The following is a 24,061-nucleotide window of genomic DNA, read 5'->3' on the forward strand; positions in this document are numbered from 1 at the left end:
AAGATTTTCCCGCGCAAATATACGCCTTTTTATCCTCCAACGAAAAGGCCCCTGCATCGCGCCTTTTAGTGGGCCGAAATTGGGCCTCATTATAGACCGCGTAATTTACAGTTTTCGGCCCAAATACGGAGGGCATTTTCGTCCTTTGACAATAAACAAGTTAAATGGAAAAATACAATTATAATTTCATTTTGGTTTCATTTTCACTTTTTATTAATTAACAGAAAGCTAAGATGACGTTTTTTTAATTTAAAAAATAATAATTTTTTCAATTTTTTAATATATAAAAATAACAATTTTTTTTCTTTTTTTCTTTTTTTCTTTCTCATAATTAAATTACGATGTGAAATTCCAGCCCGTACCCTTAAACTAAAATGACGTATAAGGGCCGAAAACGGCAAAATTGCGTAAGGCCCATAAACCATTTTCGGCCCACGAAAAAGGCCCGAAAAAGAAAAACCCTAATTGTATAAAGAGTCGCGTCACCATAGTTCGCGTTCCATTCTGTCTTCATCTTGGTTGCAGCTTCTGTTTCGAGCTTCTCAAGTACTCTTTCTTGTTCCATTTTTTTTTCACTGATTATTTTCTTCATGTTCTCCTCGTTTATGGTGTCTAATATTTGATGTTGTTGAAGCAGAGATGAAGGTGGTCGCTGCATATCTGTTGGCCGTACTCGGTGGCAACACCAGCCCCGGACTTGATGATGTGAAGTATATTCTTAATTCAGGTTCTTCTTTTACAATCTTTCTTTTAGTTAAAAGTTTAAGTTACTATACTAGTGTTGTTGCTGTTTAAGATAGATTAATATTTTAGGGTTTGGGAATGATTGGTTTTCGTTCAATCCAAAAGATTAGGGTAGGCTGGAAATGAAGTGAAATCTTCAATTGACTGACCTGGAACGATTAGTGCTCTTAGTGAATTTGTGTTGAGATTCCTTGCGGGGTTTTGTTTACAGTCGGGGCCGAGGTCGATGAGAACAGGATTAACTCGCTATTAACCCAAGTGAAAGGAAAAGATATCACCGAGTTGATAACTTCCGGACGGGAGAAATTGGCGTCAGTGCCGTCTGGTGGCGGGGCAGTCGCCGTCGCCGCCACTGCCGGTGGTGCCGCTGGTGGTGGTGCAGCACCAGCCGCAGCCGAGAAGAAAGAGGAGAAGGTCGAGGAGAAAGAAGAATCCGACGATGTAAGTTCTTAACCGGTTATTCTAAGGGTTGCACATTTTCTTTTTTATATGGTAATTGCTTGGTCTATATTAATAATGACACCTAAATTTTATGTTCGTATGTTGTTCTATCTTTTTGCAGGACATGGGTTTCAGCCTCTTTGATTAAGCAACTCTTTAGTTGACGTTATCAGTTAGTGCTTTAGTTTACTTTCGTTCAAGCTTCCGAGCTGTGTAGCTTGGTAGGTGTTTTTCACTTTAACTTCATTAATACTCACAAATTTTGATAGATGAAAGTGCAATTTTCAGTTTGAACTTTTCAGCGATTACAGTCATTTGACTTGCGTGATTTATGATTCCCGTCTCATTTCAATATGCATGATTAATTTAGAGTATGCTAACTCTCACACTGTTTCTATTGTTTCACTCTATTTGATGCGTGTGCTATTTGCACTTAGAAAATATGCACCACTTTTTATCTGCTGTCAATCCTAGGCCTATATGCCTTCTTGCCTTCTAATATATGCATCATGCCAGGATCAATTGATTTTAGGATCTTAATGGATTGTGCATTTGGTTTGCACTTTTCATGACATTTGAAAGATTGGGTTATCATACCAACATTCTGGTCTCTGGTCTCTGGTCTCTGGTCTCGATAAATTTAGTTTCTATACTTTCAGTAAATCTTATCTAGTCTCATCTTATTCTTTTCAGAAATCAGTTACTCTCTTTTGGGTGTTTTGTTTTTCATGAAGGGTCTCTTCTCTCGGACAGTAGAACCACTAATTTTGTACATTTGAAAGTTTAAAGGAACAAAATAGAATTGATCATTATTTGGTTTTAGGGACCTAAATAGATTGTTGTTTATTCGATAAGTTATTTCCCGATGTCGTATATCTATATTATGGGAAGTATTATGTCACCCTTTTGTCTTTTGCTGCTGCCTTCTTCCGTTTTCCTTCCTTATTCCTTATTCCTTTCCATCTTTGACTTTACGAGTCTTCCTTCTTCCTTACCATCTTTGACTAAATGAAACGTTCTTGCTGGTATGATCATTTATGTCCTATAACATGAAAACACTTCTAATATGAACTTCCTGTTTTGATTATTTAGTACTTTTAAATTTATGTTTTTTATTATGATGTTACTTGAGCTGTAGACGTTCATGGGGGAATAATCTACAAATCATGTATTTATATTGGATGTAGTCTTTTCGGTCTTCTGAGTTCCAACACTAGAATCTAATATTGGTTTAGAGATAATGAGATATCATGAGAAATATAAATAAATCAATTCGGCGATTAATATTTTATTTTGTAGTTTACATTGAAGTTATATCAATATGGTATTTCCAAAAGTTTGAGATTTGAATGAAAAAAGTTCCACATTATTGTTCTATGCTAAATGCCACATTATTGGTTGTTTTGGATTGCGTTTGGAAGGTTGAAAGCAAATATGAGATAATCTAAACTATTTAGGGTTTTTGTTAAAACAAATCATTTATTGTTTTGTCATGACTCCCTCCTCAATTTACATCTGCATTTAGATTTATCTTCCCCAATGCTATACAAGTTTCAGATTTAGATTTTCGTATTTATTTAATTTTTCTCACATTTATTTTCTCTACTCTTGTCAAATATAATTTAAATTAAACAAAAATTTATACAATTTATATCAGATAAATTTTAAAATGATTACCTTATGATAAATTGTTAATTAAATAATGAAATATAATTGGAATAGTAAATACTATGATTAAATAGCAGCATAGTATTAATTTATCAAAAATTAAAATTAAATTTATCAAACAATAGTTTATTTTATCTCATAATTGATTTTCTAAAAGCACATTTGTAAGCCATTACTTTGTAGCTCCAAACAAATAGTTTATTTACAAGTTCTCAAAGAGAACCTAGCTTTTAGGACGTTAGCCCCATAAAAAATTTCACTGAAGTTTTTTTTTGCTTTGTGAAATCACTATTTTTTACGCTACAATCAAATCTCTAGTTCATGAATCCATAATTATCCTATACACAAGTTATCTTTAATCTAGCTTAATAAATAGATCATAAATTATCATTTTACAAGTAGATGATTCAATCTTGCATCCATGGAAGAAAAGAAGCTGGATAACAATGTGATACATAAATTTATCCAATAAATGTTTCCTATTCTATGTACTTAACCATGCAAAGAAAAAGCCTATAGGACCATCGAATCAATGAAAACGGGACCATAGGCTCTGCCGGAAAAGGACTTAAAGCAGATCATAAGATAATTTCTTAGATACTCCAATCACTCCTTATCACTTACCGGCAACTGTCCTGTCCATCCCATCGAGACCCACAAGCCAAACACATGATGCCAAATGTCGCCTAATTTGAACAACACTTCCAATTGTTGAGACGAAAAAATTCTATAGGTCTGGGCTATTTGATTCTCCGTTTGGGTCTGCAAGGCTTGTCCGCATGTCTCCATGTCATTTTCCAACACTTGAAGAGAGAGAAAGCTAAAGAGAGTCTGTTCACAAGTTTCTACCTTTTTTGCCTTCCTTTCAATTTGATACTTCTGCCGTTTGTTTAAAGTAGGCTGAGAAAAGATGGATGGAGAAAAATGTTAGCAGAATTGCCAAAACTGAGAGACATGCAGCCATTTGAGACAAATGGAAACAGACGTGTTGAAGAAATAAAATAGGAAAAAAAGCAAATCAAAGCAGACGCATTACAAAGCTGCAGGAAAACGACTGCTCATTGCTCCAAACCACTAGTGTGTGTGTGTGTGTGTGTCTCGACGAACCCCACATTTTTTCACAAAACAAGGCATGTGATCTTGTGAGCGACCCCCGCATGCAAACACACAAAATAAATAATACCTATTTCATTCATAATCATGATCCATCAGCCATCGCCAGCTACTTTGATATCCATCAGCCATACCTCATTGACGACACCAAGACAGGAGTAGACGCCACAACACCACAGGCGGCTTCTGCAGGCAAAAACAGATGTGATGAATCAGTGTGGTTCAGAATGAATGACATTACGAAATAGTATAACAAAGATTAAGATTTTAAGTGTCTCAGCACCAACTATCAAACACACTTTGTCGGAGTAGATGCATCAAGATCAAAGCTATATCACGATTCTCACAATTGCATGATAAAATGCTATTATTTTGCTCAGTTGAGCTATAACTTTTGTAGTTGAAACTAAAGAAGACATTGCAAGATCTAGTACAACTATTATAACAGCTAAATCTCAACCAGCTAGCTATGTGGCTGAGGTTCTCTCTCTTGAGTCATGGCTTAGAACTATATTTCAATTAAGGATGCTTTATTAATATATGCACATTGTAAGATTTACAAAGGCCCCATGTGCTCGCAGAATAAGCCGTGGAAGATTGGGCGACTGTCGCTGGCTGATAATAACCAGTCCAAAAATAATACCAATCTTGCTCAATTTAGCCATTAATAATAGTCCACTGGGGCCTCTGGGCAGCTTTCATCCGTTGCAGTTTCTCTACTAAATGGTGGAGGAATGAATGGTGGCGACGTACATCTCAGTAATGCCCAATTTACCCCTTGGAAAAATGAGTGGTGCTTGATCGCCGACGACCCTGTTGTTGACCCCAGCCGCCTTGCCGGATCTTTGACCAGTAATTGCGATATGAGGTCCTTCGCCGCCGTCGGCACCACTGGATCTTTAGGAAACTCAAGGGCTCTGGCCACTATGTTGGCCAAGGTGAGCTCATTGTCCATGCCTCTAAAGGGTGTCACTCCATAAAACAACTCAAACACAAACACCCCTAAAGTCCACCAATCCACTGCACTTCCATGGCCCTCACCAGAGACAATCTCTGGCGCCAAATACTCGTGGGTGCCAACAAACGACATGGACCGGACGTCAACCGGCTCAGCAACAAACTCAGGTCCATTGCTGTGGCTAGACTTCTTCTTGCGCTTGCGTTTCGGGTTGAAACACGACATCGCCGGAACGATGCAGTTTGGAAGTATGCAGGAGGATGATGTGAAAGGAGGGGCCTCAATTTGGCAGTTCTTTGGCCGGGCGGTGCCATTTGTTGCATTTTTGGCAGTGATAACCTGTGGGGTCGCTGTTGAATCCTCACACTTCAAGGAGAGATCAAAATCAGTGAGCATGATATGGCCATCCGATCGTACCAGCACATTTTCCGGCTTCAAATCACGGTAAACAATCCCCATCATGTGAAGGTACTCAATAGCAACTACTATCTCTGATGCATAGAATCTACAAAGCAAACAACAAATGCCTTTCAAAATTATACGAAACACTTAACTATAGGGTGATGAGACCTGACACAAAGTCAATAGCAGAGAGAAATAAACAAGACATCAAAACCAAGCATGTCTGAGAAAAGGGCTGTTGCTATTGGCCGTATATACAGAACATAAATAGCAAAAGAACAAGAGAGAAACAACGAAATGTCTTTAGACTTTTAGCCTGTGGGCCAACCTCATAGCTATATCAATACTATTATTTCCCTCCTTTTCATTGGGTTGCCTGTATATATGTCTCATCTCCTTGGCCTGGCCACTTGTCGCATATTGAGGATATTGACAAATAATATGCATTCACATTTATAATCCTCCCATTATTGTGCTAACGTGGGAGGCCTCGGATTCTTGCATTATCACATGGTCATTAACTTCTTACACAACACTTCGAAGATTTGACAAAAACATGAGTAATTTAAATCCAGCAAAAGCACGCAGAACCAGGAAATTTGGAATTCTAATTCCTTTTGGAGATCTAAAAATCTTTGAGAAAGGACAATGTGGTGAGCCCCTCGCTGATGCTAAAGAGAAACCACTAGAATTGTTTATATTATATGCCAATTTGACATTTTGGCAATATAAACTTCTAATGTATGTATTTATTTAGTACCTGTATTGGACCCTACACCATCACTACCCCCACACCCCGCAGCCTCCCCAATAAAATATATATAAACAAAACAGAACTACTTGTTCAAGCAACAGAGAGAGAGACAGAGAGAGAGAGAGAAAACTCTGTTTGCAGTAATGGTAATAAATGGACAAAAAAGCATGCTTTCTTGCCAGAACTTTTACACTATGATTCACTTATGTTGTACCCTTTACTCTACTTACTAGTTTGGAGGCAATCCTTTTGTGCAATAAGTTAAGACCAGCTGCAGAAACTTACGGGACCTTTGAGCAAAAATTATGACACCTAGCCATTGAACTAAATGAATGTTCATCAGGAGTTGATCTAACCAGAGGATACGGCATAATAATGGATGGTTATAATTCAATATCAGCTGCCTTCTTGGGGTAGTTGTCTTTATTACAATGGAGATGAAATGGCAATTATCAAAGAATTAATGCGATGGGGACGCTATACTCCTTCATCACGACACTGTCCAAACCGACATGGTCAATAAGAAAGTAGAAACTAACTAAACTAGCTAAAAGGGTCGCTGTTTTCTTTAGCAAATTGCATATGTAAGGTGTTTTTAGAAAGGAAAAAGTATCCTAGAATAACCCATCAAAGACTTGTTCGGAAAACCGCAATAAATGCTATTTGAATTTGCTTTAGAACCAAGAAAAACAGCACAGCTCACAAACAGCACCTAAGAGGCCATTTCCGATAACCCAGTGATTTCAGCTACATGGTTTGCTTCACTTGGAACAAATTTCTCAAGACGCCGCTTGCGGTAAAATTATTGGGTTTTTTTAAAAAAAAAGTCAACAAGAGAGATGAACTTTGACCTTCTAATATGGATCCTATTGGATCCCTCAGTACATCGAATCTCGAGCTCACGTGGGCCTTGCCGCATCAGACCACCGAGTTCGAGACAGCACTCAACAATCCCAGTTTCTCTCAAATATTAAGTATTAACCTCCCTATCTATCTTTACCCATCCAATAGCAACGAGCTCAGATAATCCAGTGCGAACAGGCCCACAGTAGCATTCTATTCTCCTCAAATCCCTCAAGCGACAATAACCAACCTGCTGGTCCCCACCTCTGACCGTCATACTGGTTATGTCAGATTGTAGGCCCAGTAACACGAATCGTCACTTTCCCAGAGCATGCATTTTCCCCGCATCAACTACATTCGCCCACACCAGATCCCAACCCATCTTCCAATCCCGCAATTTAAAAAAAAAATAAAAGAAAAAGAAAAGGTTCTCTTCAGGAATTTGTATGATGTATTTTGTGAGTGCAAAATAATGGAATTGAAATTGAAACTAAAGAGATGATTCATTGATTTGCTACTGTGCGCACCTCACGGCGAGTTCACCGAAGCGTTTGTTAGGCTGCCGTTGCCGGAGAACATGGAGGTCGCCGCCGTGGCAGAACTCAGTCAAGAGACAGAGCCATTTCGGCGAGTCGATACTAGCATAGAGCTTTGGAAGAAACGGATGGTCCAAACACTCCAAAATCTCCCTCTCAGTCCTCGCTCTACCTTCTTTACTTCGACTCGCCAATTCCTTCTTATCCATCACCTTCGCTGCGAAGAAACATCCGTCATCTCCAGCGGACTTGAGTCCAGCGAGGTAGACGGAGCCAATGTCGCCAGAGCCAAGACGGTGCGAGAACTTAAGGTCGGAGAAGGCGAGTTGGCGAGTAGACGATTCGGATCGGATCCGGCTAACAGCTGACCAGCAAGGGTCGGAGGAAGGCGCGTGAGGCTTGTTGAGAATGGAAGGGATATGAACGGAGGAGGAGGCGGTGAGAGTAGTCTCGGAGCCAGAGCTGGTGCTGCGATTAGTGTTGGTGGAGTTGAAGCTCAAGCTCTGTAGGTCGTCGGCGATATCGTCGTGAGAAGACTCCATTGAAGAGAGGGAAGAAGAAGAAGAAGAGGAAAAGAGCGTACGAGGAAGATGGGGGCGAGGGAATGATTTTTTAAGGGGAGATATTGGGCCGGGTCAGAGAAGCTAATTGGGCCCTATGTGGGGGCCCATTTCGGAAGGGCTCGATTTGCCTGAATTTTGGACGACTGGACCGGGTTCAGTAGACATCTCCAATCATATGTGCCGTATCTTCGGGGGTTTATTCGTAAATCACGCAAAATTCCAAAAATAAAAATAGGAAAATTACAATAAATAAAATATTTAAACAAAGACAACAAATTAAATTACAGAATATATTATTATTTCGCAATATCTCTCTCTTTAAGTAGAAAATTCTCACATATTTAATTACATAATCTTTAAAAAATAATTAAACTACAAAAATCTTTAAAGATCTCGTGAATTTAAACTCACAAAAGAAGCTTTAATAGCATTGTTGATTTTTTTAAATATAATAATTGTGAAATAATACATTAATTTCCTTATCTGTTGGAAATACAATTTAAATATTTATAAATTTTCATTTTTTTTTTTTCCAATTTAGATATAATTCAATTAATTAAAAAATGTATTTTATTGATCAAAATATGTAAAGGTCGATTTTTTCACCTCTAATTACTATTTAACTTTTAAAAAATCTACTGAATTAAAATTTTAAAAAAAATAATCTTAGAGAATAAATTATAAAATAAATTGAATATATGTGGTGAATATTTTGTCATTATCCGACTAAGAAATAAAAATATATGGAGAGTGGCAATTTCACGTAATAATGATGATGCTTAGGGGCAGCTATGTCTTTTTAGTTTTTTATTTTTTTCTCTTTTTGTCCTCTTCATGTTGATCGTTTTATTTATATGTTACATCACCATTTTTTCGCGGGGAATTATTTGATTGAGATGGGAGTTATTTTAGTTTTGTTTTTTGTCGCTTTATAAATATTTTCTCATAAAATATAAACCGCTTTTGGACCCAGCATCCTTATTAATACACCGCCTCATGTTTATCTATTTATATTTTCTCATAAAATACAAACTCCAAATCCACTTCGGCCAACATCCTTACTGATACACCATCTCGTGTCTACCCCCTTTCAGGGAACAGGCTCTTTGTTAGCCCATAATCTGGTCACTACCTCATGTTTATCCCCTTTCGTGGAACAGCCTCCTCGCTGGGCAGATATTGTTTTATTTGTGCTTTCCATTACAAGCTTTCCCTCACAGATTTAATAGGAGAAAGGTTTCCACACTTTTTTATAAAAATGGTGTTTTGTTATCATTTCAGTGATAGTTTTATATTATTAGTAAACTATTTTGTTCAGTTTATTTAAAGGTTTAACAAACTATTTTTATGTTTATTGTTGGAAGATTATTTAGAATAATATGAGTTTGAATTTAATTTATTTGATAATTATTATTTAAAAAATAGATGGTTAGATTATTGGCCGTTGAAGTAATAAAAAAAATTAACCACTTTAGTTGCTTTGTCTTTAACCAACAAATTAATCAAATAAAAAATTAAAGTTTATTTGACAAACACGTTTCCATTAAATATTTTAATATTGAAACTTAAATCTTACTTTAAATACTTTAAAATTAATTATCTTAAATTTCAGAGTGACGTGTTTAATTAATATTTAAAAAAAAATATTTGGGCGCCGAACAGGAACACAAGATCATTGCTTTTGTTGGGTTGCCACAGAATTTATAATAATATTATTTTATTTAATCGGTATTTTAATAATTCAGAAATAATACAAAAATATCAAATCAAGTTTGACATCCCGAAGAATTTAGGGTGGACCCCACGTGTCAAACGAAGAAAATATTGTACGGTTGCAACCCGCGAGTTCTCTCTCCCTCTCTAACTAGTTTTCTCTCTCCTATGCCGTTTTTGGCGGTGGGAAAGGAAAAGAGAGTTTACAGTCATGGAGTCGAGTTGGAGGCTCTCGTCTATGGCTCATGTTGGCGTTGGCTATGGCTTATTGGCGTGCTCTCTCGAATTCCTCGTGATTTCCTTTAGCGACTGTTCGTTTGTTCTCTCTTTCTTCATTCATTTTCCCCAACGCTAAAACCAAACCAAATCCCTCTATTTTGTTTTCTCTTTCGTTTTTTTTTTTCATTCGATCCTTGGCTCTTTTGGTTTCCATTTTCGTATTGCTCTGTTCGGTGTCTTGGAGCCGTCGGTTTCGGAGGCTTGGATCATCCCCGACGTTACGGTGGGCAAGCTCGGTGGGTGGAGTGGGTTGCTCTCGTTGCATCGTTTCGCTGGAAATTTATGGTAATTATATGAGAGTTTTGCGTTTTTAGGGAGAATAGTTGTTTTACTGTGGAAGATTGAATGGCATGAGTTGATTGAGGTTGTGTGCTGTTTTATTTCTGCTGTTTTGGATGTATTTATGTATGCTATTGTTTAGAAAATGCTGAGTAATGAATCCTGCGTTTTGGTTTTTCTTTTGTTCATGTAGACTTTTTGAGTATGAAATTTGGAAAATTGTATGGATAATGAAGTTCGCCATTGATTATCTGCAAATTGTTAACCACGAATGTATATCCAAGGATGAGATATCTGGTGACGATTCTTTAAGTCAAAATTGATGCCGTTGCCTGGTGTTTAAATCATGGTTTGAAGTGAAATAGTAATTGACAGTGATATATTTGTTTTTGTTGCTTTCTCATGGACTCTAACATACGGTCTAAACTTTCTTTCATAAAGTTTTTAATGATGATTTTTGGTTGTTTGATGATACAATATTCCTTCGTATTATATTGGATCTTAGTGTGATTCCTGCATCAATGGTTTACTGACATGAAATGGAATCCTGGCAGACTTTTGATGTTTCATCTCAAAGTTCTTGGAAGAAATATGCTGGTTGAAGACAGCTCAGCAAATGAGTATGGTTGAAGACAGCTTCGGGGGACATCTGGCACAACGTTTGATATCTGCATTGTGTCTTAGAAATAGTTCCTCAGAATTGGATTAGCAGTTACCATCAAGGCCACATCTTCTTGCTCCCGCTGGTGTTATTCCCAAAAGATGACTACATTAGCTAGTGCTTCTGAAATTGTTGAATCAACAGAAGAATTTGATTCTGAGAAAGCTGGGACAAGTTACACGATAGATGTAGGAAAAAGGTTTTCAATAGAGGATGACATTAATCGTCTGTTTCAGGCAATTGATATCAGAACATTATGTAACAGGTCAGGTCAGCAACATGGAGTTGATAAAGATGCGTTGCAAAAGAGTGCGATGAAGAGACCGATGAGAGTGGGTTCATCTCACATGGCAGGGATTGGAATTTCTGAGCCTGCAAGCTTAAAGCAGGCTTTGAGGGGCTTATGCATATCTCAGGCTGCTGCAAAGAGGTTAACAAGGTCTTTAGGTTCACCTGGAATCTCTGAAGCAGGAACTATTAAAAGGTTGTATAAGGCTGTGGTGGTTGAGGCCAGTGGATCTGATGTGCGAATAAATGAAAGCAAAGAAAATTTGGTAGAAATTTCCTTTGTTTCAGAAAGAATTATGTCTACTTTTCAGAATAAGATGCCTGAATTGTTGCATAAAACTGAGGCAGATATATCAAACCAGGGTGCTGAGTCTTCACCTTTTAAGAACACTGGGGTATCAGAAGAGGCAAATGTGGATAGATTGATGTCAAAGGATCTTGTAGAAGTGACAAGTATAAAGCCACTTAAATCTCCTTCCTTTACTCCTTCTGGTGAGAAGGATCTGACTCTGAACAGCTTGGATAATTCCTCAACTGAAGATTTGGCAAAAAATTCAGTGCCAGAGGAGAAAGGTACAATGCGTTGTTTATCCTCTCTATCAAGCTCTGGATCTGTTATTTGGCCGAACAAATCAGCTTTCAATAATACACGTTTCGTCAAACCTATTTTCAGGATCAAAAACTCTGTCAAGAAGAAAGCAAAACTTGAACCCATTTCCTCCCCTAGCACGTTTGAAATGCGTACAGTGATGGTTGACACTGATTTGGGTTCCATAGCAGAAAAGTTTGAGAACCGAATGCCAGAAAATGCCCAGAATCATGAGAGTAAAGAAAAAGAGATAGGTTCCTCTATCTCCAGTAGCACAACTTTAGGTATTGAAGTAAGTGCAAATCTGGTAAACACAGAGTCCAGTGGACCTGGTACATCTCTCAACTGCTGTAACAGGATCAAACCAACTATTATGCCATTCAATGAGAGATCCAGATCAAGAGAGAAAGGGATGTTCTCTCAGAGCTCTAAAAGTAGTAGTATTGGTGAATGTAGCCATAGCCCAAGCATCAGTGGGGAAAGCATTCTCAGTGGATCAAGTTGTAGTGGAGTAAGGCCTCACATGTCAAAGGACTTGAAATGGGAATCTATCCACCATATTCAAGATCAACATAAATGCCTAAGTCTGAAAAACTTCAATCTGTTAAGGAGACTTGGTCTCGGGGACATTGGGACTGTATATCTCTCTGAGCTATGCGATTCTAGCTGTCTATTTGCTATCAAAGTGATGGACAAGGAGTTCTTGGCAAGCAGAAAAAAAATACTTCGGGCACAAACTGAGAGAGAGATACTGGAAATACTTGACCATCCATTTCTCCCTACACTATATGCTCATTTTGAGACGGATGAGCAATCATGCTTGGTCATGGACTACTGTCCTGGTGGAGATCTCCATGTGCTGCAACAAAAGCAACCATGCAAGAGTTTCTCTGAGCATGCAGTCAGGTTAGATTGTGATTCTCTAATTAAGTGCCCCAGTATAATTACGCTTTTGTTTTCTCACACAATGTTAGCATGTACTTGTGCTGGAATTCTGTTCTCATGATGGCTAGTCATTTGATTTATGCATATATGAAAGTGTATGTTTACTGTGAATATTGGCAAGTTGAGAATGAAAAGAGACTAGGGGACCACCACACCACCATTTGTGGATGGGTGTTAAAATATTAAGGTAAAAGGTCGTTGAGTTTCGATGATTAGATTAAAAGCATGCTCTCATGTCTTTTCTGTTTGGTTGTAGTCATTGGTCAAAACATTTTGTTGGATAATGTGGTTTACTTCTTGTTAGCAGAAGTTGTTCCGTCATAATCAGTCTGATTGATTGATAAAACATTGCATCTTTTGATACCAAGCATTAAATTTGGTTAGTGTCTTTCCGATCCAATTTGGACTTGCTGAATCTTCTTATTCTAGGTTCTATGTTGCCGAGATTCTTCTTGCCCTGGAGTATTTACACATGCTAGGCGTTATTTACCGAAACCTGAAACCCGAAAATGTTCTGGTTCGAGAAGATGGACACATAATGCTCACAGATTTTGATTTGTCTCTTAGATGTGCTGTTAATCCAATGCTGCTTCAATCATCATCTCCAGTTGTGGAATCCACCAAGAGGAAGTTGAATCCCTGTGATGAATCTAGTTGCATTGACCATTTCTGCCTCCACCCATCCTGGCAGGTCTCATGCTTCACCCCCAAAGTTTTATCTGCTCCATACAAATCTCGGAGAACAAAAGCAGACAATCAAGCTAGTCTATTACCACAGCTTATTGTCGAGCCAACTGGTGTGCAGTCCAATTCATTTGTTGGAACCCACGAATACCTCGCCCCTGAGATTGTCAAGGGTGATGGCCATGGGAGTGCTGTTGATTGGTGGACTTACGGGATTTTCCTGTTTGAGCTACTCTATGGTAAGACTCCCTTCAAAGGTTCAGGAAATGAGGACACATTAGCGAACATAGTATCCCACACTCTCAAGTTCCCCGATAGCCCCATAGTTAGCTTTCATGCCAGAGATCTAATCAGATGTCTGTTGGCAAAGGAGCCTGAAAACCGATTAGGCGCAACAAAAGGAGCTATTGAGATTAAGCAGCATCCATTTTTTGAAGGCATCAATTGGGCTCTGATACGTTGTGCAGTTCCACCTGAGCTTCCCAAGTTCTTCGACGATGGAACTGGTGCAATGCCAGTGGATCCCGGGGAGAACAGAAAGTGTAGAGATCTCGAGAATATGGAAGCGGATGCAGCAATCTTCGACCTGTTTTAGCTTACACTTTCTGACTAGGGAACATCCATATTTTTGTTTCTAAGCTCTCATCCTTGTTATAGCTTATAATGTAACCATGCTAGTGAAAGGTTACCTATATGTTGTAAAGGAAAAACACCATCCTTTTCTCCCTCCCACAAGATAAATAGACAACAGATATGGATTTAACTTTTACCAGACTGTACTAAATGAACTACGGAGAGGTCAAATTAATAATATGATCCAACGGAGCATTATCTCAATAAAATGCAAAAAAGAGAATTGTTCAAAGTAGTGGTAGCAACACGTTTGCAGAGCTGGGGAGATTCTGTAGGAACCAATAATCTGAGTCCCGTCCAAAGCAGTGATGAGGGCGTTGCAATTGCAGCTTAGAGTTGACGCTAATCTTCTAAGTCCATACAGTCATTTCTGTCCTACTTCATCACTAAACCCTTCGTCATTGCTTGTTTGTCAACCTATAAAATTCTCCCATCTCCGAAACTTTAAGCCTTCTCGAAGTTCCCGTGGAACCCATTTCTCTATTCCATCGACTTCTTTCATTGTAGCTTCCATGGCCGATAACGCCCTTCCCACAATCTCAGAGACAGCTACAAAACCTTTCTCTGTGCTCTTTGTGTGCTTGGGAAACATATGCAGAAGCCCAGCTGCTGAAGGAGTATTCAGAGACCTGGTGAAGAAGAGGGGTCTCGATTCCAAGTTCATAATAGATTCTGCTGGCACCATTGGTTACCATGAGGTAATCGTTTTTAATTGGAAATTCTCTGTGCCATTTTCTTGTTTTAGATACGATTAAAAGGTTTCATCCTCCAGGTTTGCGAAAATTCTCGCTTCTATAACAGTTTCCTTTTCTCGTTTTCTCTGCAATTAAACAATCGCTATAGTTTCTTAGAAGCGAAAACTAGTTCTATATGGTTCTAAGTGATTTTGACTCATTTCTCAAGGGTAATGAGGCCGACCCAAGAATGAGAGCAGCCTCTAAACGGCGCGGGATAGCGATAACATCCATATCGAGGCCAATCCAGCCATCTGATTTTGTAAATTTTGATCTTATTCTTGCCATGGACAAGCAAAACAGAGGTAGGAGAGAATACTATGGCAAAATCTTCGTATTTATGCTATGTTTTGCAATTCCAATCATTCCAGGTCAACTCAATCTTTGTTAATGATTCATTTTCTGGGTCTTGATTATTTCTACAGAGGATATTTTAGGGGCTTTTGAACGATGGAGAATTAAGAATACTCTTCCTCCTGATTCGCATAAGAAGGTTAGTTCAAGATCTTGAATGAGATTTACTTGTGTTTGTGTATGATTTTCATTCTTTTCAACACATGATCTCATAAAGATGCCGATGCAATAATGTCAGGTCAAATTAATGTGCTCATACTGTAAAAGGCATAATGAAACAGAGGTACCGGATCCTTATTATGGTGGGCAACAAGGTTTTGAGAAGGTAATCCAGAAATTCTTATATATTTTTGTTCTGGATATTTGGTATTCTGGATTTTTACATGCTTTGAATAGAATTCTGGTTCACTTTCTAGGCTAAAATTGCTGGAGAAATATAGTTGCAACACTGTAAATATATCTTTGATCATCATATGGTTGTATTTTTTAAGGCCAACTCGAGCTTAGCTCAACTAGTTTAGACATATTCTTTTGACTAAGAGGTTCAAATCTTCCCAAACCATCTTGTTGTACTCAAACAAATGGCTGCCTTTCTGAAGCAAATAATGTGATTGTTTTCAGCTTCCATGAAAAAACAGCTAGTCTTTTCCCTTTTCTTCCATATGAACATATTTCAGTCACATTTAGCGTGCTTGTAATTTTCATAAAAGCTCAGTTGCATGAATGTCAAATTACTGCATATCTTAGTAAGTCTTTTCATTCATCTGGTTCTTTCATCCTTTACATGAAGGCATTGTTTTTCTTTGAAATATGTTTTTTACAACTTTTCTTTTTTTCTGGGCTCTGTGATTGAGATCAAGTTGATTGTACAGGACTCATGAACGATACGATACCTATTCACTGTTCATCAAGTCAATAGTCTAAATACTTCAGCATACCCTTAAAAATCTACTTTATATGTGAGTTTAATGCCCACTAAATTGGTACTTCTGTTGAAATTATGCAATGTGTCAATTTAGGTTCTGGACTTGCTTGAAGATGCGTGTGAATCACTGTTGGAAAGCATCTTAGCAGAGAACAAGCACTTTTCAGATTAATGATCTCTGGATAGGTACTTCATTCATGCAAAATAATGCAAATTATTCAAGTAACGCAATGGTTAATCCCTTTGTGGAATGGATATATTTCAAGTCATATGGTATGTGTATCCGCTGAACAAATATTGTTTTCATTTGAATAAATTCGAAGTCTTTTCAGACTTTGTTTTTAGAATCTATCTCAATGGGCTTTGTTGGTTGTGGTCCAACCAAATCTTGTGTTCTTCAATATCTAAATTCACCTTTTAGCTAAGGTAAATTAAACAGTTTTACCCTTTTTCTCATTTTGTTGTGAATGTATAAAGGCGTTCTGTTTCAGAGTTGCTATGGCTGAATGACTTTAGAATCTCACGAATTCGAAGCCAATTTTGGGAAAGTGAAAGTAGGGAGGTGGTGAAGGATGCAGTTTTGAAAATAAAAGCTGCAATGGCCACACTGCAAAGGAATAGTAGAGATACCTTTTTGTCCCCTCGGCCAATTTCTCTTGTTTTGTGACATTTCTTGCTTTAAGATCCCATATCGGTTGGAGGGGAGAACGAAGCATTCTTTATAAGGGTGTAGAAACCTCCTCCTGATAGACGCGTTTTAAAACTGTGAGACTGATGGGGATATGTAATAAGCTAAAGCGGACAATATTTGCTAACGGTGGGCTTGAGCTCTTACAAATGGTATTAAAGTCAGGCACCAAACGGTGTGCCAACAAAGGAATGCTGGGCTTCAAATAGGGTGTATTGTGAGATCTCATATCGGTTGGAAAGGGAAACGAAACATTTTTTATAAAGGTGTGGAAATCTTTTCTAGCAAACGCGTTTTAAAATCATGAAGCTGATGACGATACGTAATAAGCCAAAATAGAAATATCTGCTAGCGGTAGACTTAAGAGCTATTACATTACGAGTTAGAGAAGTTTGCACATTATTTAGTTCAAGGTAATCAAATCTTGCTCCGAAGCAATGATCGTCCAAGTTCAAACATGGTATTTGAGAAATTGGGCTCTTGTAGAAATCCCAGTTTTGATAAACAGGTAACTTGTGCAGCTTTGTACCAGAAGACTTACAATTCTGCATCATTGCAGCAGCCAGCCATGGAATATGATAAAACACAAAAGGAGGAGGAGACTGAAATAACAAAAGGAAAAGGTCAGAGTTCCTAGCTTTATCCAACACATTTTACTCCTATGAAAAATCAAACCTTCATTAAAATGAATGAAAGAATCCAGAAAACAGGAACAAAAATGAAGCCTTCATTAAGACCATGACCATGGATCCTCCTTTCCTTCCTTTGTACTACGTATATTCAAGCTACTCGACTTTTGGCTATCTCCATGACGTGAGGCAATCTCTGTCTATTCAATCTTGTTCGTGCTACGATCAGCTGAAATATATGTTTAGTATTAGACTCTTAGCATCAACTTATCAGTTGTGTGTCCTGTTTCGTTAAAACATAAGAAATTGGCCAATTACCTTTGGATAAAGAGTTCAAAGTAATAGAGACAATATGATTTGATCGCTTCATTTCATTCCTCAGTGAATTATTGATATGCTTTGCCGGAAGTAGCATAAAAGACCAATCACCTCATCTAGATTCAATTATCTAGCGACCAAGTTCAACCTTTCTTTAGCTATTGATCAAAATGTTCTAAATCAATTCATGGAATTATAATTCAATTTCAGACTGAAACTAAAAGATGATTGAAAAATAATAGCTATCTAGATCTTATTTTCTGAATTCACAATTAAAAGAATAGCATTTGGATAGACTATTTTGACCTAACGAAAAAGAATGTTGAGGATTATTGAGAGGAATAACCCTACATTGGTTAATTAAGAGGAAAATCATGAGTTTATAAGCATGAAACACTATTTTCATTCGCATGAGACATTTTGGAGAAATTAAAAACAAAGTCACGAGAGCTTATGCTCAAAGTAGACAATATCATACTATTGTGGAGGTTCTTGATTCCTAACCGAGAGCACATAAGAAAATTTCATCAAATGGAAGACCAAAATGTTGTTTCACTATCGTGTTTTCTTACCACCAACAGACTCCAAAAAGAAACATTACAAAAAAAAAAAAAAAACGTTCAAGAAGAGGAAAAAAAATCACCACCACAATAGATAATAGACAAATCCATCTATTTACATGCTTTTCTTTCTACTCATACATCGTTTTCACCTAAAAAAAAATGATAATGAAGGATGATCATCAGGCATCATCCATATCATGATCGTTATCGTTATCTCCTTCATAATATTCATCATCACGCTGGATTTGCTTGTCTTGGGTGTGCCCTGAAATAACAGAATTTAGATTTTAATTGAGAAAGGCATAAAACAAGATTTAATCAGAGAAGCAAAGAAAAAGTGTTCCGATGACACTCACGGTCCATGCGCTCATCAGGGTTTTGCTCATCTTCATCGAAATCGGGAATATAGAAGTCAGGAGGAACCTGCACCGTGTACCAAAATAACATCCGTGTGAAGTTCATTTTTATTTAGAACAGCTTATTTAGACGCTAATATAACAATGAAAAGGTGAGATACTTGGAACTTCTATTACATGCATTGAAAGCTCACCATACCATTTCATCTCAAAACTGAAAAAATTGGAGGCAAACGAAGTTTTTTTTTTAAAAAAAAAGTGTTGATTCAGTTCAACAATTTAAAGGGTGGAGTTGAGTCACCGACCTTTGGAGTAGTAATTAGTGCCCTATTCATTAAGTTATATTTGAATTGACAAAAAAAAAATAATAATAAAAAAAAAATAAAAAAAAATCTTATTAATGATAAGCTATTAGTTTCCACCACTAGGATATATCAAGACCTGGTAGACTAGAAAGTACACATACAAATTCAGCCACAAGCCCACCTCTTGCATTTGTACACCTGGAGCATGTTGGATGAAACGGAGATTTTCCAAGACTTGTGTTTTGATCGTGCTAAGATAAGATTTCGTATTTAAATTCTCCTGCCAGGGAAATCACAAGAACAAAGAAGAGGATTTGAGTGATACGTTGCTAGAAGCAATTCAACTGATTAGAAAGTAACTAAAAAACATATAATGTAAATTTGGAAAAAATACCGACCATATGCCCATTTGGAATTCTTAGCAAATGGTCTGGAGAAAAATATTTGATATACTCGTTATCCGGGATTTCTGCAATAAAGCGTAGATTTTCAGCATGGAGAACATGTACAGAGAAAATCTTCCACATTATAAATCAGATAGACGTTTAAACTGGTTTGGGCAAGCACTAGTTAAACAGTAGGAAAAAAAATTCTGCTCAATTAACATGCAAGCTTAACGGGATGAAAAAAATGCACAATTCGGAGATATATATACAGGGTACAAACATGAAAGGAGAAATCTGATGGAATCAAGAAGTATTTGCTGAAGGCTTGCAGTCAAATATCGATGTCAATCTCTAATGATCACCCTTTTGAGGATGGGCTGTTGTACGTTATAAATGAAAAGATAAACAAAACTTGGAAGTGCACAAGAGGATGGTAAAAATGAGAGTACGAGTTCCTTTCCATAGGGATCGATAGTTTTGCCTACATCTAATTCAATGATACTTATGAAAGGAAAACTGACGAAGAGAAAACGAACTAAGAAAGATGGAGAAAAACACGAGAACTTTTTATACCATTAGGCAGCTCTGTATCCAGAAGAACGCCCGTTTCAACAGTCCAACATCTAGCTACATTCTCTTTGGTATAACCTCCACCTCCAGTAACCTATAGTTACAGAAAAGTTATAATATATCATTATGATTATATTCAATTAAACACAGCATTTTAGTCCTCCAAAAAAGCATACCAACAAAGGCAAATTGAATTTCTTTACAAATCTCACACATTCAGCATGACCTGTTGGAAGAACAAGTAAATGTTAATTGGAACATGTCACTTCAAGTTAAATTGAATTATAAATAAAAGCAATAGAAAGTTGCATAACTCATAACACATAATGTGGGTTTTCATTTCTTTTTTTTTTTTTTCCCCTCGCTTGGGGAGGGAGGATTAAGTACAATGAATCGTACCATCAATAGAGAGATTGAAGCAGCCTAAGCGATCTCCAGCCAATGAATCAGCTCCACACTGGAGAACAATGACACCTGGTCGATACATTTCAACAACCTTGGAAATAATCTACATGTACAGAATTCACATAAAAGTACAATGATCAATAAAATTAACAGCAAAGGGCAATAATGCTTAATTCCAGAGAGTTTTTAGTTAACTTACAGTCCTGAAAAGTCTGGTGAAGCTACCATCATCTATTCCATCCTTTAGTGGGACATTAATGGCATAAAACTTGCCTTCTCTTTCTCCTATTTCCTTCAAAATACTAATATCTATGAGTATCATCCAGCTTCCAAATTGTAGTAAGTTTAAGAGCCGAATAATAAGCCCATTTAGCAGGGCTATTTAAATATAAATATCTAGTCTGCCTAGACCAACCAAAAAGAGCACAAAACACAAAAACAATTACAAGCCCAGTACTTTCACCAAGATCTGTCTTTCCCTTAAAACGCCCCTTTGTTTCTTTCCAACCAAAGAAACTGTCTTGCCACAACAATCTACCTCCCTCGTGAATGGGAGAAGAATGCACTGAGTTCTCAACAGCTATGGGAACGTCACTTAGGAAAAGAGGCAAAAGCAACTCCAAACCACCAAAAATACTTGAACCAAGTCCCCCTGACACAAAGGTGCACTACTGAGGATAGAAGGTCAAAGTGGAGGAACTCAAAATGGAATCCATAATCTTAATCTCTCCAAAAGCCACCAACCAAGCAAAGAATTTTAATTTCTTTGAAATATTAACCAAACTAAGAAGGCAGTATACCAATCAAGAGAAAAATGACTTGCATGAGAAGATATGAAAAAAAATCAAACATCCAAATCCACTGATGAAGATAAAAGAACGGCGAAATCATATACTGTCTTTTATTCAAGGCTCTTCTAAAGTGAAAATTGCACAAAAATAAATCTTCAGTAAGAGACAGAAAGGACGCAATAGAGGAATGTTGGTAGCCGACAAGTGATATAGACAAGGAAAAGAAGAGCAAAGAGGGTCACATACCAACTAAAATTCAGTACTTTCTAGTATTTACGAAGTAAGCACCAACAAAGAGATGAGAAAATTTGGAAAGATCACCTTAACATCACCAGTTCCAGGAAAAAACAGGTCTCCAAACTTGTGAAAGCTAACAGTCATCACCCTGTCATGGAGGATTGCGAACATTAAGAATTAGAAGAGAGACCTACAATATACGGAAAATGGATGTGTATTAATTAACAGCTCGTGAAAATCTTCAAACATGCATTACAATTTTTACTGACTTCAAATTCTTTTATCGGATTCTCCCCTTTTGTATACTAGGTTGCATTCTACCAATAAACAGAGTTCTGTTAAAAATAAATTAGCAACAAACAGAATGTGTGTAGGCAGTCTGCCCCAACAACTATAATTCAAAAATATCAATTTATAAGCATAAAGCTATGAGCTGTGCACTTAATATCAACTTCAACTTCTAAAAAAAAATCTTATCTGAATTGCTCAATAAACAGAAACATTTTCCAGTTTCCAATTATAAATTCAATGTAGAACTAGAAAGTCCAGGTCATGTTGTACCTATCAGTGAAATAAAATGCTTCCTCTACCCCATCACCATGATGCACATCTATGTCAATATACAAAACACGAGAATGATATTTTAGAAGTTCTAGTATTCCCAGAACCAAATCATTGATGTAGCAAAACCCAGAAGCCTCGCACTTTTTAGCATGATGTAAGCCACCTGCCCAATTTATTGCAATGTCACATAGTTGATGGTTTAGTCTGCGTGCAGCATCTGCAAGGAGAATGGCAGTAATGAGTCAAGAAGGACTTTACTTCAGCATGAATCGCAAGATATCCATTATAGAATTTACCTATTGTTCCACCGGCATATATTTGACAGAATTCAAACAAGTTCTCAAAGACAGGGCAATCCTCTCCAAGATTATCTGATACAAAGTCAAAATCTATCAAAATTTATCTCTAGTTCTCTGCCTACAAACGAGGAACTGCAGAGAAATGGTGATAGAGATCAAGAGAAAATTGATACACTTAGCCAGCTCATTAGAAAACAAGTGTTGGGTATCTGGATTTATTCGGTGCAGAAACTCCACATAATCAGCTGAATGGAACTGAGCAAGCTCCACAGGATATGCTTTGTGAGGACGCTGCATGGTAGTACAAAAATCAACAAAAAAACAGTAAACCTACAAGCACGTGTTAAAAGCTTCACTGTAAGACAAATTCAAAGAGAAAGACACTAACATAAATTTCCATCTTCTTATGAAGCTCATACGAGAGAACAAGATGGTGAGTCATACAGAGTCGATGTGGTTTCATTGGATGATTTGGACCAAAGTAAACACTTCCCACGTCTCCTGCAAAACCATATTTGTGTAAGGTTTAAGTTTAAATGACTTTCTTATCTTGAAACACCACAACCACCTAAGATCTTATTGTTAACTTGAATGGAATTATACATGTTTCTTCTTCTAGATATGCCACGTGTACCAACTCCAAAATAAAACATATAAATGGATATGGTTTGCAGTTCTACAAAACATAGGAATATTTGAAACCATTTTTAAAATGTAAAAGTGCGGCTTGTAAAGTAGGCAAATCCTAAGATTGCAATCTACAATTTTCCCATAAATATAAAATGTTCTTATTAAGCATGAGCATAAGTTCAGCGCAAAAGTAGACGAGAGTTGATTATATCACGAAATAATCCACAAATCAATGGTTCTTTCAATGTGCTCTTTCCTACCCCAACAGTCTCGTTTACAAGTTACGAATAATTCGAAGTGAATGGATTTGGGAGGGAAGGAGAAAACAGAAAGTTAAATACAAACACCTATTGCTTTGATGAAATTTCTCATCGTTGCAGAGAAAGGTGTTCCGAACTGAATCGGGGAGAACTTGAGCATTAGATTAGTAAACTAAAGAAATAGATGTCGAAGGGACGTAGAAAACAAAAATAGTACCATCATAAAAGTAGGAAATCCTATCCTTGAACCGCATTTTAGCTGGAAGACCACAGCAAGCACGATCACAAACTTCTAGTGTTCGCACTCCACCATCGTCCTGGCTTCGCAGTTGTTGATTCGATTAGAGGACACACATGAAGCAACTGCAGTGGATGAACCGTCATTAATTCGATTCAATTACTCCGTAAGTATATTGATTGTCAGTACCACCAATCACTGAGTTTAAATAATAAATAAATAAATAAAGCTTATAACACGTCTCAAACAAAACCCCCGAAAACACACATAAAATGAAATCCAATAATTTCAAGAGTAGAACACACAGTCAACAAAAAAAATCGTCAATGAAACAGTACAACCAGAGAAATCAGAACGAAGCTATAAAGGAAACGATCAAAACATTGAAACTCCAATTCAGATTGACAGATTACGATTCTTCGAATCCTACTCCTGAAAATGAAACTGCAGAAGGAGCAAAACCTGATGCGAATTCGGTGGAGAGCAAGAAATGGCTCCGGAAGCTGGAGCAGATGGGCAAGGAAGAACAGAGGAGGACTTTGAAGAAGGCCCGTTGATGCTGCTCACATTGTTTCGCAGCTTGTCGAATACGGCCTTAGGATCGCGCGGGTTTCTTTTGGTGGGTACTATGGATATTATTATTATTTAGAATTAAATTTTTCATTTTCCAATTATCGTTAAAATATTATTTTTTAGAGATTGGGGGCCCATAATAC

General features: G+C 37.3%; 5 protein-coding genes across 7 annotated transcripts; 3 read left to right on the plus strand and 2 right to left on the minus strand.

Moving 5' to 3' along the window:
* The first annotated feature begins 461 nt into the window (after positions 1-461).
* On the plus strand, positions 462-1,559 carry LOC111491509 (60S acidic ribosomal protein P2B-like). The gene is made up of 4 exons (XM_023140450.1): positions 462-546; positions 638-727; positions 956-1,185; positions 1,307-1,559. The coding sequence occupies exons 2-4, from the start codon at positions 640-642 to the stop codon at positions 1,331-1,333; spliced, it is 345 nt and encodes a 114-aa protein (XP_022996218.1). The 5' UTR covers positions 462-546; positions 638-639; the 3' UTR covers positions 1,334-1,559.
* Positions 1,560-4,287: 2,728 nt separating this feature from the next.
* Positions 4,288-8,067, minus strand: LOC111491383 (serine/threonine-protein kinase D6PKL2-like). The gene is made up of 2 exons (XM_023140299.1): positions 7,451-8,067; positions 4,288-5,429 (listed from the first exon to the last, which is right to left on the minus strand). The coding sequence occupies exons 1-2, from the start codon at positions 7,999-8,001 to the stop codon at positions 4,631-4,633; spliced, it is 1,350 nt and encodes a 449-aa protein (XP_022996067.1). The 5' UTR covers positions 8,002-8,067; the 3' UTR covers positions 4,288-4,630.
* A 1,808-nt stretch (positions 8,068-9,875) lies between these two features.
* Positions 9,876-14,229, plus strand: LOC111491164 (serine/threonine-protein kinase D6PK-like). Its single transcript, XM_023139939.1, has 3 exons — positions 9,876-10,299; positions 10,848-12,737; positions 13,206-14,229. Exons 2-3 carry the CDS (start codon positions 11,056-11,058, stop codon positions 14,053-14,055), a joined length of 2,532 nt encoding a protein of 843 aa, XP_022995707.1. The 5' UTR covers positions 9,876-10,299; positions 10,848-11,055; the 3' UTR covers positions 14,056-14,229.
* A 70-nt stretch (positions 14,230-14,299) lies between these two features.
* Positions 14,300-16,487, plus strand: LOC111491165 (putative low molecular weight protein-tyrosine-phosphatase slr0328). Its single transcript, XM_023139940.1, has 5 exons — positions 14,300-14,791; positions 14,997-15,132; positions 15,253-15,320; positions 15,420-15,506; positions 16,201-16,487. The coding sequence occupies exons 1-5, from the start codon at positions 14,402-14,404 to the stop codon at positions 16,276-16,278; spliced, it is 759 nt and encodes a 252-aa protein (XP_022995708.1). The 5' UTR covers positions 14,300-14,401; the 3' UTR covers positions 16,279-16,487.
* Positions 16,488-18,237: 1,750 nt separating this feature from the next.
* Positions 18,238-23,972, minus strand: LOC111491376 (histone deacetylase 9). Of its 3 annotated transcripts, XM_023140286.1 has the most exons (15): positions 23,808-23,972; positions 23,325-23,470; positions 22,606-22,718; positions 22,391-22,508; positions 22,215-22,289; positions 21,916-22,135; positions 21,439-21,502; positions 20,526-20,618; positions 20,321-20,429; positions 20,098-20,147; positions 19,925-20,015; positions 19,364-19,434; positions 19,147-19,245; positions 18,661-18,727; positions 18,238-18,569 (listed from the first exon to the last, which is right to left on the minus strand). In XM_023140286.1, exons 2-15 carry the CDS (start codon positions 23,359-23,361, stop codon positions 18,484-18,486), a joined length of 1,293 nt encoding a protein of 430 aa, XP_022996054.1. In that variant the 5' UTR covers positions 23,362-23,470; positions 23,808-23,972; the 3' UTR covers positions 18,238-18,483. The 3 variants fall into 3 exon arrangements, with proteins under 3 accessions (XP_022996054.1, XP_022996055.1, XP_022996056.1); XM_023140287.1 differs by lacking the exons at positions 22,215-22,289; positions 22,391-22,508; positions 22,606-22,718; positions 23,325-23,470; positions 23,808-23,972 and having other exon boundaries at positions 21,916-21,964; positions 22,060-22,135; XM_023140288.1 differs by lacking the exons at positions 21,439-21,502; positions 21,916-22,135; positions 22,215-22,289; ... (2 more) ...; positions 23,325-23,470; positions 23,808-23,972 and adding an exon at positions 20,784-20,900 and having other exon boundaries at positions 20,526-20,611.
* Positions 23,973-24,061: the final 89 nt, after the last annotated feature.

This window comes from Cucurbita maxima, unplaced genomic scaffold (assembly GCF_002738345.1).
Source record: "Cucurbita maxima cultivar Rimu unplaced genomic scaffold, Cmax_1.0 Cma_Scf00016, whole genome shotgun sequence".
Taxonomy (NCBI): Eukaryota; Viridiplantae; Streptophyta; class Magnoliopsida; order Cucurbitales; family Cucurbitaceae; genus Cucurbita; species Cucurbita maxima.